Here is a 13,477-nt window from a genome sequence, read left to right as displayed (position 1 = left end):
GTCTATAATTAAAAACCAGTTGTTTAAAAAATCATTTTCCCGAAAAAACACGTGCAAAAGATTGAAATGGAACGGACGGACTTGATTGTCCGACAGTCATTGCGCATGTGCAACCGCTTGCGTCACGTCATGGCCGACACAGATTTCCCGAGCTGTGCGACCAGTTTAAAAGGCATCATTTTGGACATGTGTGGAGTTTTGTATGACAGCGGGGAAGGCGACGGAGTGGCAATTCCCGGCTCAGTCGAAGCCGTGAGGAAGTGAGTGTTGAACGCCGATCAAGAATGTTTGTTTTGATTTAAAGGGAGCTGCACGCTCAGTTCAAGTGACCTAGCCTCCCCTGGGTTTTATTTGTTCGTGAAGGCTGAAGGCTTCCGACTTGAAGCTAAGATTTTGCACAAATGAGACTCAGACTGCGAGAGAGAACTTTGTTGCCAAACTCCAAAGATTGGGATTTGACATAAATGTCAACGAGGTCTTCTCTCCAGCACCTGCAGCAGTCGCTGTCTTGCGGGAAAGAGGACTGCGGCCCCATCTGCTGGTCTATGACGGTACTGCTCGCTTTTATTCTGTGCTACTACTAGTATACGTAGTGACTACACTACTACTGTATACAGTAGCGTACACTAGTCAAGAATTTGGTGAACTTGTGTTCTTAAAGTTGCTACACAGTTGTACTAAACGTCGTCAAGAGTTTTCCACTTCAGCCACTCAACTTGAATTTAGAGACCCATTTATGTATTTTTTAAGTGTCTTACTGGAATTTTGATACGTTATACATAAAGAGAGGGTAAGAAGATTTGAGTGTAATACAGATAGAGAATAAAAAAAAGTGGATTCAAAACCTTTGCAAACCCAGGAGAGGAAGAAAGAAATCTATTCAACAATTCTACATTCTTTTGTAACTCCCAAGATGTGCCCGTGTTTTCAAGTTATTGCTGGAGGGGTTGCCATTACTGATCAAAATGTGCAGTCTTTTTTAAGACATATATTGTACAGTATTCAGTGAGTCAATGCATGTATAAACAAATGCTGCTTCTGTTTTCACTCCTAACAGCACTTCTGCCTGAGTTTGAAGGTGTGGACACAAAAGACCCCAATTGCGTGGTGATTGGCGACGCGGCCGACAACTTCTCCTACGACAATCTGAATGAGGCATTCAGGGTCCTGATCGGCTTGGAGAAACCCGTCCTGTTCTCGCTCGGAAAAGGGTAACAATGAAGTGATCTCCTTTTTGTAGACTGTAGAGAAGTATGATAAGTTGACAATGTGTAGAAATGTCACAGACTCGCTGTTTTTACTCTGCAGGAGGTACTACAAGGAGACTGATGGCCTCAAGCTGGATGTGGGAGTTTACATGAAAGCCCTAGAGGTATTGCGCCCAACGCACTAAATTATCATGAGGCACTTTTGTTTTTATTTACGTATTCATTGCACCACTCTACAAATAACACAAAAAATGTTTCATCATCTTTCCTCCAGTACGCCTGCGACGTGGAAGCCGAGGTCATCGGGAAACCGTCCGCTACATTCTTCCAGAGCGTCCTCAATGACATGGCGCTTCAGCCACATGAGGTAGTAGCTATGCTAAATTGACACCATCATTTAAAAACTTTATTTCATCCCCCCAAAAATGTCCTACTAAAATTTCACTGCTATTTTTTTTCTTGCACATGCTGGTATGCCTATACTTTTTTTTCTTTTTTTTTTTTAAATCATTTTTTTCTCCCCTGTTAGGTGTTGATGATTGGTGATGATCTGGTAAATGACGTGGGTGGAGCCCAACAATGCGGAATGAAAGGCGTGCAAGTAAAAACAGGAAAATACAGGTCAGTGAATTTAAAAATGCACACAATACTACCGGAATAAAGAACAATGTTAGGACTATTAGTTTTAAACGGCTTCTTTAAACTGTTTAACTGATTGGGATTGGACAATTCTCCTGATTCAAAAGACAATAAGTTTATGGTGTAAGTGCTGTATAAAACCCCATTTAGTCGAAATACTTGCAGTTACTTGTCAAAAGAGGGCGCCCCGACACCAGTTTCCTGCTCACTGATTTGCATCCCACTTCTTTTTAAGGCTTCAGATTAGTACATTTTATTGGGCCACCTCCAAAAAAAGCTCTACACATAAGTGGATCTTTACGCGGTTGACAAATTTATGAGACGAAGCGGCTCGGGTGCCTCGGCGACGGTGTAATTACAGACGTGCAGTTGATTATTCGGGGGGGGGAAAGTGCTTTTGTGGCTCATGGGGGAAAACGGAGCTGTGCAAGCAATATTGCAAGGATTAAAATCCTGGGTTCCCCTCATGTTAGGACACCTTTTTGATATACGTGGTGCTATTGAGTTGACTTTCAAGTTAGGATTATTATAAAAAGGAACAAAAATGGTATTTTATGACATGGCTTTACTGCAATTCCAAAGATTGCCCTGCACAAGATCTCCATCTTCTAGCTTTGTTTGGTGGAGGCCCAATACACTATAAACTGCTAGTCACATGTGGGAAAACACAGCTGCTTTTACATCGAGCAGATGCTGAGCAGACCTCTGCTTTCCATCAGGCTCAGAGGGAAAAAAGGCATTGCTTCAAATAGGCCAGGCAAGCCCAAACTGGGAAATACGATAAATCAGAGACTGTTTTTTTATTGTAACTGTTTGGGTTCAGCACTCAGTCTTAACTTGGGGGCTTCCACTAACAATTATTTCCATGGTCAATTAATCCCCCATGAGTCTCATAATCGGCCTAAATAAATCACATCATTGTTATGTATATTACTAAGGGCCTTAGATTTTTGCTGAAAGTGTGCATTGAAACCAAAAAAATATGCACTGAGAAAAGTAAACAAATATTCTATTATAAATATTTTTTTCTTTTTTGTTGAAGGAAAATATCTAATATAAGATTTTTAATAAAAAGAGGCTAAAAAAAATGAGCATTTGGCTAACAACTTTACAAAAGGATTAAATTAACACCAATAGACCTCCAATCCAAATCATCCACACTGCAGTTACCCTTTTAAACTCTATAAGTTTCATCTTTTTCAAACAGTGGCCACATTGAATTTAGCAATACTACACACCTGATAGGATTATCTTGTCGAGTGTGCAGGATTTGTTCCGGAAGACCTCTGTTCATGTGTTTCTTAAATTGACTTGATTGTGTTTGACAAAGCTGGGGAGGAAAAGGAAGAAAAAAACAGTACAGCCACATGGCTTAAAATGGAGGCTCTAATCAGTTTCACATGTAGTGTATGTACTAGGCTGCACCTTTTTTTCCCTCACATGACCATTAGTTTTATTATTCCTGCGGTTTACTAGTCTTATGACGGTTAACGCCAATGAGGCCTGTTGAGACTACGCCTCGGCTTTTTTCGACACAACGTTGCTTTTTTTCTAACGTACAACACATATGGGAAAAAAAGGGATGGAAATGTATTGAATTTGAACAGTGCCAGGAATTACAACCTCCAAAGGGGTCATTAAGCGCCTCAGACGGATTCAGTTGTGATTCACAAGCTCTGTGGGTGTGACATGATGCCATTCATTCATAATGCGTTCTCCCATAAGGCACTTATTACTGGCTTGCCACGTTATTAGGTACACCTAGACAAGCGATCGCTGCAAGTAAGCAGAAACCCACCAAAGGGCCGAGACATGAGGGCGCACGGAAAACATTTTCACATGGCCCCCTTGAAAAAAGGTTTACAGTGTAAATCAGAAATGCACGCTTGAGTGCACGTGCGAGCTGAAAACGGCGTTTCCGAGCAGGTCCGGCGAGATCCTGACTCTGGGAACAACTTAACAGGAAGCGAAAGTTTGAGTCGCTAAGCATCACAAATCCAAGCACAAGTTTACATCTGCGTCTTATCTTCACTTTGACCTCCATCAATTGTAACTCCGCTTTCGTTTATGTCGGCGTGGGAAATACGCTATCAAGTATCACTAGCCTCAAGTGTGAAGCTCAATTATCTGCACGGTTTAAAAAAACATTCATGTTATCAATCGGCCTGAAGAGTAGCGAACATAATGTGAAGTATTCTTACTGTATGTTATGTGTCATGTAAAATGGCTGTATTCGCTCCGCTGCCGTACAGTGATTTTAATTAACTCATAGACTAATCCATGTTGTTCCACTCCATTCCCCACGGATTGGAATTGGCAGCTATGAGCGTAACATAAACACAATCAATTCAGGAATGATTGCCGCATCAAGCTGGTTGACCTACCAACGCTGCTTTGCTCCTCCCATCCCCTAACCGGTATTTCTCTTGTTAACATTTGCGTCCTATGTTTTAAGTTGGATATTTCATCTGCACCGTCGCAACTCGCCTTTTTGCTTCATCTTACTGCCTAGATTCCTATCGCAACATATTACGTTAATCCACGTGTCAAAGTGGCGGTCCGGGGGCCAAATCTGGCCCGCCGCATCATTTTGTGTGGCCCGGGAAAGTAAATCATGAGTGCCGACTTTCTGTTTTAGGATCAAATTAAAATGTAGAGTATAGATGTATATTAAATTTCCTGATTTTCCCCATTTTAAATCAATCATTGTAATTTTTTAATCATTTTTTTCTGTGTTTTTCTAGTTCAAAAATTTTGTAAAATCTAAAAATATATTTAAAAAAAAGCTAAAATAAACATTGTTTCAAAAAACTAAATATTCAGGGCTTATAATCCAGTTCTTTTAATCCATTTATTTAAAAAAATCTAAATATTATATCTAAAATGGTCCGGCCGGCCCACATGAAATCGAGTTGACGTTAATGCGGCTCGCAAACCAACCCGAGTCTGACACCCCTGCGTTAATCCATTGTTTGCGAAATGGTCCAGATATTGTAAACATATTGGTTTATCGTGACAATGAATAATTCAAATTTACTAACCAATTTGAGTAATTCATTACTTAAACCACTCATGCCTTTTGGATCACTAGACCTACTATAGAACCCAAGAGTTCTTCAGCTTGTGGTTACAAACTGATGGCTGAACATTGTTCTTTACGATTCCTGGTAAAGAGTAGTATGCAGGGTTCTATCACTCACAGCAAGTCGTCCAGGTCCTGAAGCATCAAAGCAATGCCCAGACTATCGGATGGTTGACTATCATATCATTAATTCATAAAATAGAAATCCTTCGATCTTTTCTTTTTGCTATTGGGGTATTGTGTAGTTTCTTCCCTATTGTATTTAGCCTAATTTGTGTCACTAAGCAAACAAAATCTGAGGCTATAAGATAGAGACATGGGACAAGAGGTTCATGACTTCAGGATCTGGATGCAGAATGAGGTCTAAAAAACCTGGCCAGGATGTTTAGATGGGCATCAGATCCTAATTCCTACTTAAAGCTTGGTTTTGAGTAAGTACGAGGTGGCAAACTTTATTAAAAAGAGTGGATGAAGGAGATAAAGTCCTGCCTTCAGGGGAGCGAGGTATTGCATTTCTGACATTTCTATCACTCATCAGTAATTCTTGGGTGTTTCTACTGCATTCCGGCCCTTAACATATTTCTTTATGTGAACCACTATCTGGCCTCAAACTGTAGCGATAGTTGAAGAATACTTCCCTAAATGGATTAAATTAGCTAAGATAGGAAGTAAACTTTTGTTATCTCTTTTTCTTGTTTGTTCAGCTTGTGATGTTTGTATTGGGGGGGGGAAAAAAACTCAAGAGTTCAGGCGACCTCGTTCCTGTGTTGCTCTCAGGTGACTTTCGACAAAATACAGCATGAAAAAAGTGGTTGTGAAGAAAGAGATCTTGTGTCCCTAACTAGTTACACAACAGCTTAATGTTACCCTGCAAACATTTGTACTCCGGTCGACGGTGGCTAGAAATTCATCTAAGTGTGTGAAGGCCATAGATTAAGCATCTGTCACATTCTGTTGCCATAACGCCCCGCTCTCCTCTCTTCAGTCAGGAGCCTGCAGCTGCATTCTGTCACGAGTGTGGACAGAAAGACGGTTAAAGTAGAAAGCCAGTTCTGTCTTTTCTATACCACATATTCAGGATTGGCCAGATCTAGTTTTTGTTGTTTTTGTTCTTTAGGCTGCTACCTCTGATGTCACAGACCAGCTACATTTCCCTTTCCCTTGGGGTTTGGTTTAGAAACATGACATGCTATGCAAAGTATTCTTCAGAATAAGTCTGTGAACCAAAATTTCTGATATTTGAGGGGCCTGAAATTGGGTCTGCAGCTTGGTTCTGCTGGTTGAAGAGCAGGTTTTAGTCAATACTGTTATACATTCAAGACAGGTTTTAGTTCAAGTGTGCATTTTTAAGGCCTGCAGCTCACTCTGTTCTGTTTTTAGCTCTGGAAATTCTTGATCTTGACCTAGTCTCAGTGATTTCTGGTTTCCTGCAAATACTACTCTAGAGAAGTGGACAAAATTAGAGTTAGCTGGAAACTTACTTCTGTCTTCCGCCCAATCATGACAAACTACCTCTGAAACAGGTTTAAATGCCACTGGAAGTATCAAAAAGGCTGAATAAAAGTTACCCACAGGGCTTGGCTGAGCATAAAGGTTATCTCATGCCTGTGATGTCTTTACGGGGCATGACTCAGTTTCTTGAGGGTGAGAAAGGTTGTGTTCTTGCCAATCGTGCCCTCATTGATGTGTTATAAAATCGTTCACTTCTCCACAACAAACTCACTTGAGTGTTTTTCCAAGCAGTACTGGCAGGCGCTGACTCTTTTCCTTTTCAGCGTCGCTGCCACATAGCTTATAAACGGGATTCCCCGTCAGCGGTGCCAGGTGAAGGCCGACGTTATTTACACTTGTTGCGCCTCTCACGCAGACGGCAATAAGGCTATGCTGAGATTTGAAAAACATTCAAGGCTTTAAAGTATCTGGTTGCATGTGCTATACTACATGCATCAGCCTGTTCTCTTCCACGGGCTTGATTACTTGAATACCGCTTAGAAACGACTATAAGTGCTTCTTTTATGAATGTGTAAAATTTATTTGTGCGCATATATTTGTCTGCACTAAGCCTTGACCTGGGCAGGATCTGAAAATGACAGATTTTGTTACGGGTTTGGATCTTTGTGATGGAAAGACTGTGGTCAGAACGGTACTCGGTCGTTTGGTCGCCGGTCTTTTGGTCGCCCGGAAGGTTATTGATAATTACCATTTAAATAGTTGCTCAAATTCCCTAAATACAAACTGCAAATTATTATTTAGTCATACTTAATGCCCTATTAATTATTAGGCTAAAGAAAAGCTCCAAATTTCCCGTACTTTTATTGTGTTTTGTTGGAGAACTTGTTAAGACCCTGACTGATGTCCCTTCCTAAGAGGACAACTCATGTACATACAAACTCTTATACACTCACATGGCCGCTCAGTGAAACTGCTCAGGGCCATTGTTGGCTTTTATTGATGCGTTTGTCGCTGGTCCTTTGGTCTTCGGTCTTTTGGTCGCCTCTTGTTTGGGTCCGGGCGACCAAAAGACCGCGACCAAAAGTCCGGCGACCGAAAGACCGGCGACCAAACGACCGCACACAGGTCAGAACGGCATAGTATTGCTGCATACTCTGAGTACCACTCTTAGACCAAAAGAAGGTCACTCAGAGTTTTGTACACGCTTGACTTGGGTTCCATACCTGCCTTGTTGCGGGTCTTATCTGCTTTATCGCTGCATGCTCAGAAAAGCGTCTGCCGAGCAAAAGGTTAAGTTTGTGAGAGTTTACACCTTGGCAATTCGTGGAATATTCACCCATTTTCTCCATCGCTGACATTTAGCTGAAGGTCACATTTGCGGTTGACAGTTGACACGTCTCCTCCAAACATTAACTGGAACATAATATGACAGTGCCACTATGGTGTGATTTCACACAGCCCCCGCCATTGTGACTCATTTGTATCTGCTTTCAGTTCATGTCAGTCCTGTTTAATGGAGCCAAGTGTCACCTAAGACACACAGTCATCTCATGTAGTAGTGAACATGATGCCATGAAACTCATTCCCTTATGAGTACATGCTGTTGAAAGTTTGACACATATTCAATTGGAATCTGTTTTTGTACACGTGTCATCCAAAAGGATGATGGATTTTGCAAGAATTACATTAGTTTAATGCATTGGGCAGAGCTGAAGTCTCACAAGATTGCACTTTTAAGGATTCTTTAATTTTTTATTTTTTTATTTCATTTTTATGATGATTTCTTTGGCAAAAACTAAGAACTGAACTGACAAAATAGGACTAGGACCAGTTACATCCATCCGTCCAGCAGTCTTTCGTGGATTTCATCAATCATTTACCAAAATTGTAAGCGTGAGTCATTTATGTTTGCGAACCGCCTTTAGTGAAATGACCTCGTGGCCGTGTGAAAGTTACCGAGGTGTCACCCCGACGCCAGGGCCTATCTCGAAATGTCACGTGCGTCTAGGCCCTTCCGTGTTGCGTAGACCTGAAGGACGCATTACCTCATCGGGTAACACAAGCTGCTTTGTGTCTGAATTTTGGATGCAGGCATCGAGCCACTCTCTTCTCCATTATTCACGGAGCAAAGAAGTAAAAAAAAGTGGGAAAATGTATGAATAGTGATTTTTAAACCTTCCATGGGATGCACTTCGGTTGGGTTTATTTTGTTGTAAAAAAAAAACCAAAAATACATAAAATGAACATTGTTGTTGCATATAGGACACAGATCACATGTCAGAAGTTCGTTGATTCTTAAATGTACAGTAGGCCTGCTTCATAAAAGATACCAACATGAAAAGTAAATTTTATAGCTGTGGGTATAAAAACATTAGTATCTAAAAAAAAAAGACGATTCTCTCATACAGAACACATACATCGAGATAAAAAGACTGTTGAAAATGTCATTGTGTGTGATTCTCCAAAAGAATACAGTGGATTGTTGCCACAGCCCAACCGCTATTTGCCAGAATTTTCCCCTTGACCGTTAATGTTTCTGTCGACCTTATTGTCGTAATCAACACAAAAAAGTATTCGCGTACTTTTTTTTTCCTGCTGTGTGTCTGCAATGTTCCCCAAATCAATCCGTCGTCGAGGCCGCGAGGGGAGACACAACACCGCCACCATTAGTGGCTCAACTCACGTAATCCAAAGCCCGACGGCTGACAGACGTACGCAAACACATGGCAGAGCTTCTCCCGCTATTCACTATTCAACTCCTCGCAAAGCCCCGCGCCAGGCCTCTATTATGGCAGTGGACAAATATTTGCCACGGTGCCTGGGCAAACTCTCGAAGGGCAGGATTAATGGCAGTGTGTGTGCCACACACTCGGCACGGTGGGTGGATAAGGGGCCCTTTGGTAAGTGGGGGGGCTCAGAGCCCATCTGGAGATCTGACATGTGGCTCGTTCCAAGATGGAGGATGAGGATGGTGGATCTATAGGCCCCCCTCTTCATCAATGAGTCTGGGGGCACTCATGCAGATGAATGAGGGTTGCGTCTCTGGTGTTTTTTAGGATAACTGGGTGGTAGCAGGGGTGTGGGAGATCACGTTTCCCCCACCAGCTGATTATGTCGCCTTATCTTCCATCCATCGCTTGGCACTCAGCCCAAACATGGCCGCCTCCAGTGCCTCGTGTCTTGTCCCGGGGAGTTTCTGGTTACTCTTGTCAAGTAGATTTTTTTTTAACTTCTGTGGTTTTTTCACATGTAGGATGATGAAAAAAAAACACAAGGGAGTTCTTTTTTGCACTACCAGACTAAAACAGTGCTACAAAAGAAAGTATAAAAGTATACTGCCTGATGATATGGTTAGAAGTGTAATTATGATAGGTTAGAGTTTATATGTAATTTGTCCCAGCTCTCTGCCATTGCACTGAAATCACATTGTATTTTTTAAAACTGTATTTCAAGAATGTGCCTTTTTGGAGGACTCAAAATTTAACTATTGTTAATAAATACATCATATATGATGTCATCATTTCAAAACTCCAATAACTTTTTAAATATATTTTTTCATACAACATGGTAAGTGGCTGGTGGGCTTCATCTACCACCAGGCTTTGCAAGTTTTATGGGGCTAGAGTAACAAAAGTCTCATTGTATGGAAAAAGAAATTGAGCCACTATTTTACAAATGCAGAGGCATATTGTTACAACGTGTGGACACATTTTCTGGGGTCTTGGGTTTAAAAATTGTGTAACTCATCGCTTTTTGTAGCTATAGTATTCATCCTTGATTTTGCTTCAGACTCCCCTGCAGGGAATTTGCATTTAAGGGAGATAAATAACAAACCCAAAACATGCACTTACCTGCAGGCAACCTACACAAGTCAACTTGAAAGTAGTGCATACCTTGTTGACATGAACTCCTATGATCTCTATAGAAGTATTTAGCACCGGAATATTTTTGGTAGACAGCCTGTTATCAACCGTTCTTGTTTGACTCCTCCTCAGGCCCAGCGATCAGAAGCACCCAACCGTGACAGCCAATGGGACGGCTGACAACCTGGCCCAGGCTGTGGACCTCATCCTCAACCACAGAAGAAAATCCTAAGGTGATACGAGGCTGATCAGGCCAAGTTATAGTATGGGGCTTTTAATCCCAAAAAATCAATTAGAAAACAAGTTCATATCTTCTACCGTATATCAGTAAATATATGACTGGATTGAGGCAACTAGTGGTCATTTAGTGTATCTGAATCAAATTCGAATCAAAAGGTAGGTCACAGTTTAGTATGAACATCGCAACGAAATTGCCGCCTGCTATTTGTTACATTCTTAGAATCGTTTATAATGCAGCCACATTAATTACACAAAAATCAGTCTACTACGTACTCTTTTTCGGTATGTCTGTCCATGATTCCTATGGGAACTAGAGTGCATTTTATTGTCTGACAGTTGTCAAACCTCGTAAATCAGCACCACTACCTAAAATGACGCTAGTGTTTGACTGGTTTAGTGCAGCAGAGATAAAGACAGTAATTTAACAGTCATATACAGATTGGCTTCTAGAGACCTGAAAGAGGAACTAACTCAATGTTTTGGACTTATGGACAGAAGTATTGGGAGTTGAGAATGTTCACTCTGCGGTATCCGCCTTTTCCTGGTTAGAGTTCAACACTGTGTTTGGCAGGCTTGAGGTTAGCGCTCTTGAGTTCATGCAAACCAAGACCGTATTGTTTCAAATAGATGTTTTCTCAATACTGGATATTTTGGAGCGTTATAGTCATTAAAGCCATCTGTGATCCGTGGCAAGTGTCTCTGCGACTTTTCCTTGGTCTCCTACCTGGATTTCATGTTTTCCTGCGTCTGGAAAGGGGACAGCGGCCCTCTGCCAAGACGATTAACGGAACCGGAGCGTTACCAATCACCCCTGGAATCTTTGAAAGCATCTCTGAATCATTGGCGTCGCGGTCGCGCTTCTCTCGGAGGCCACTTCGCCTTTTTGTTACATTATTAACCGCTCGTTAGCATTCGGCCCAGCGTCCCGTGAAGAGAAGGGGTGAGAAATTGGGCTCGGGCAAGCCAGCTGGAATAAAACAAAAACCATTGTTCAATGGATGCTGCCTGGAGGTTCCAGTGTACCCAAAATGAATCCAGCATGGAGAACAAAAGCCCATTGCCAAGTGAATAATCAAGGTACTCTTGGTTCACTTCACCATGAACTGACACAAGCTTGACTGTTATTGGGCAATTAAAGGAAATTAAATGCTATGAAGGATAAGAGTGCCACTCCTTTTTTTGATTGGGGAGTAAACCTGAGCGGCGGATGACTGCAAAGTGCTAGCAGCTGCTGTGGCTTAACAAACACCTCAGACTTTGTTTGACTGCACATTCGGGCAAACGTTTTATAGCCTTCTGGCCTCATGTACTGCTAGTAAATTGGAATTAGACTTTTCTCCAATGCAGTTTTTCCCCCTAATAGGTTCCCTACCTTTTTTGTCAGCTTAAATTGCCTTAGGAATCGATTAAGGCACGTGTGCTACTTGTCATTTCTCTGTCCAGGATGCAAACTAATGCCAAATGTTATAACCTGGTAAACATGGTGTTGAATGCTATTCAAAAACCACGCAAACTAGACTACTCAAATATCCTGCACAGAAGTAGGTGTAGTCTGGTGCCCAGGTATCAACGATTGGCATTTTTCCTTCCCTGGATGACCTTTCCAATCCATCCTCATAAGAGTTGTTTGGAACTGAAGCAACATTCATATCAGATTTATCTCACAGCTCCAAGTGCGCTATTTGGGTTGTTGTTTTAATGCGGCCATCCCATTGTCCTGAGCAGTCCAAACACAAAACGACTGCGACTCCTCCTTTCTTTCCCCAAGCTCATTATTAAGCTGATCTCATTTTCAATGCTAAGCTGACTGACACCTTGGGGGGGGACGATGCAGTCTGGAGTATGTCTGTCAGAACATCTCCTTTGCACAACCTCCCATTAATACCTTTAACTGAAGCGCCTTATCTTTGTTCTTGTATGGAACCCCCTTAGATTGTGCAGCTGTACCTAATGTTATGTTATGGGAGACCATAAATCTTTGAAAGAATAACCTTAGGCTCCAGTAAGTGTAAAGTATTTTTTTAGTGTGCACTTTTCCTCTGACCAAGAACCAGTGTGTCAGCTAAACTTGGCACACCTGCACCTTTCAACTTGGAATGCTCCTGTTTTGACATGAAACAAAGATTGCACACTTGATAGGTTCCTTGTCCCTGTGATCTTCATTAAACGCTATAAAAAATATTGATAAATGAGAACAATATTCAAACATGCTAGTAGACTATGTACTACTATATGAATCACCGAACCTTCTTGAGGGGGATTGATAATTTGCCGCTAAAGCCTCCGAGTCTGACCTGCTGATATACAGCCGTCATATGTGGATGGTAATCCAGTGGGGCCAAAGGTGGCCGTATGTCATGGCACAGGATAAACGGGCTGTCATGGTCCGCCTGCCATTTTTAAAGACTTACAGCTGACCTCAATTTTAGCAAGCAAAGAAGTCTGCTTGCCTCACTCTTCATTGATCCTTAATGTTAGAGAAACGTCTAACCTTTCCTAGTAGAAGATCAAGGTTGCTACTCTGAGGCCTCCTTTCTTACCAAGAAAGGCAATCAAATCCAATTAGAGACTTAGCAAGGATCTGAAGAAACTCTAATATCGCCATCCATTTTTGGCCAGCTGAAACTAAGAACTGGGTTACAAATAGACAAGCTAACACCACGCTAGACCCCCTGCTGGTAATTCTGCTTCTGATTATATTATTTTGGGAAAAAATCCCAGGGGGTGGTATTCCCCTACTCCATCGTGTCCATTTTATTTCATCACAACAGCTATGATTTATCTACACGTTGAACACTTTTTTGACTTTGCGTATGAATTGCCTCCCAGCTGTAAATAGTTTGCCATGAGTGCCTTTCCCTACCTGAGCCACTTTAATGAGAAAATACCTTTAGTTGACTGCAAGTGAAGTGAGGTGTTAGTCGTTGAACAGTTAATAGGTGTTGTCACAGCCCTATAAAGTAAAGCTAATAACTGACTTCCATAAAGTTAGT

At 41.6% G+C, this 13,477-nt stretch overlaps 1 protein-coding gene across 1 annotated transcript; it reads left to right on the top strand.

Annotated features, from left to right (window-relative positions):
• Positions 1–37: 37 nt before the first annotated feature.
• On the top strand, positions 38–11,173 carry lhpp (phospholysine phosphohistidine inorganic pyrophosphate phosphatase). Its single transcript, XM_077625788.1, has 7 exons — positions 38–260; positions 364–551; positions 1,058–1,211; positions 1,309–1,372; positions 1,483–1,575; positions 1,738–1,829; positions 10,377–11,173. Exons 1-7 carry the CDS (start codon positions 67–69, stop codon positions 10,474–10,476), a joined length of 885 nt encoding a protein of 294 aa, XP_077481914.1. The 5' UTR covers positions 38–66; the 3' UTR covers positions 10,477–11,173.
• The last annotated feature ends 2,304 nt before the right edge of the window (positions 11,174–13,477 follow it).

The sequence above is a fragment of the Stigmatopora argus genome, chromosome 18 (genome assembly GCF_051989625.1).
Source record: "Stigmatopora argus isolate UIUO_Sarg chromosome 18, RoL_Sarg_1.0, whole genome shotgun sequence".
NCBI lineage: Eukaryota > Metazoa > Chordata > Actinopteri > Syngnathiformes > Syngnathidae > Stigmatopora > Stigmatopora argus.
This window is presented reverse-complemented; position numbering and strand designations above follow the sequence as displayed.

Excerpts from the sequence above, each read along its gene's own strand:
- lhpp (XM_077625788.1), top strand. The coding sequence starts at position 67 with ATGGAACGGACGGACTTGATTGTCCGACAGTCATTGCGCATGTGCAAC. Across the intron at positions 1,212-1,308 it reads CTGTTCTCGCTCGGAAAAGG|GAGGTACTACAAGGAGACTG; the intron begins GTAACAATGAAG and ends TTTACTCTGCAG. Across the intron at positions 1,576-1,737 it reads TGGCGCTTCAGCCACATGAG|GTGTTGATGATTGGTGATGA; the intron begins GTAGTAGCTATG and ends CTCCCCTGTTAG.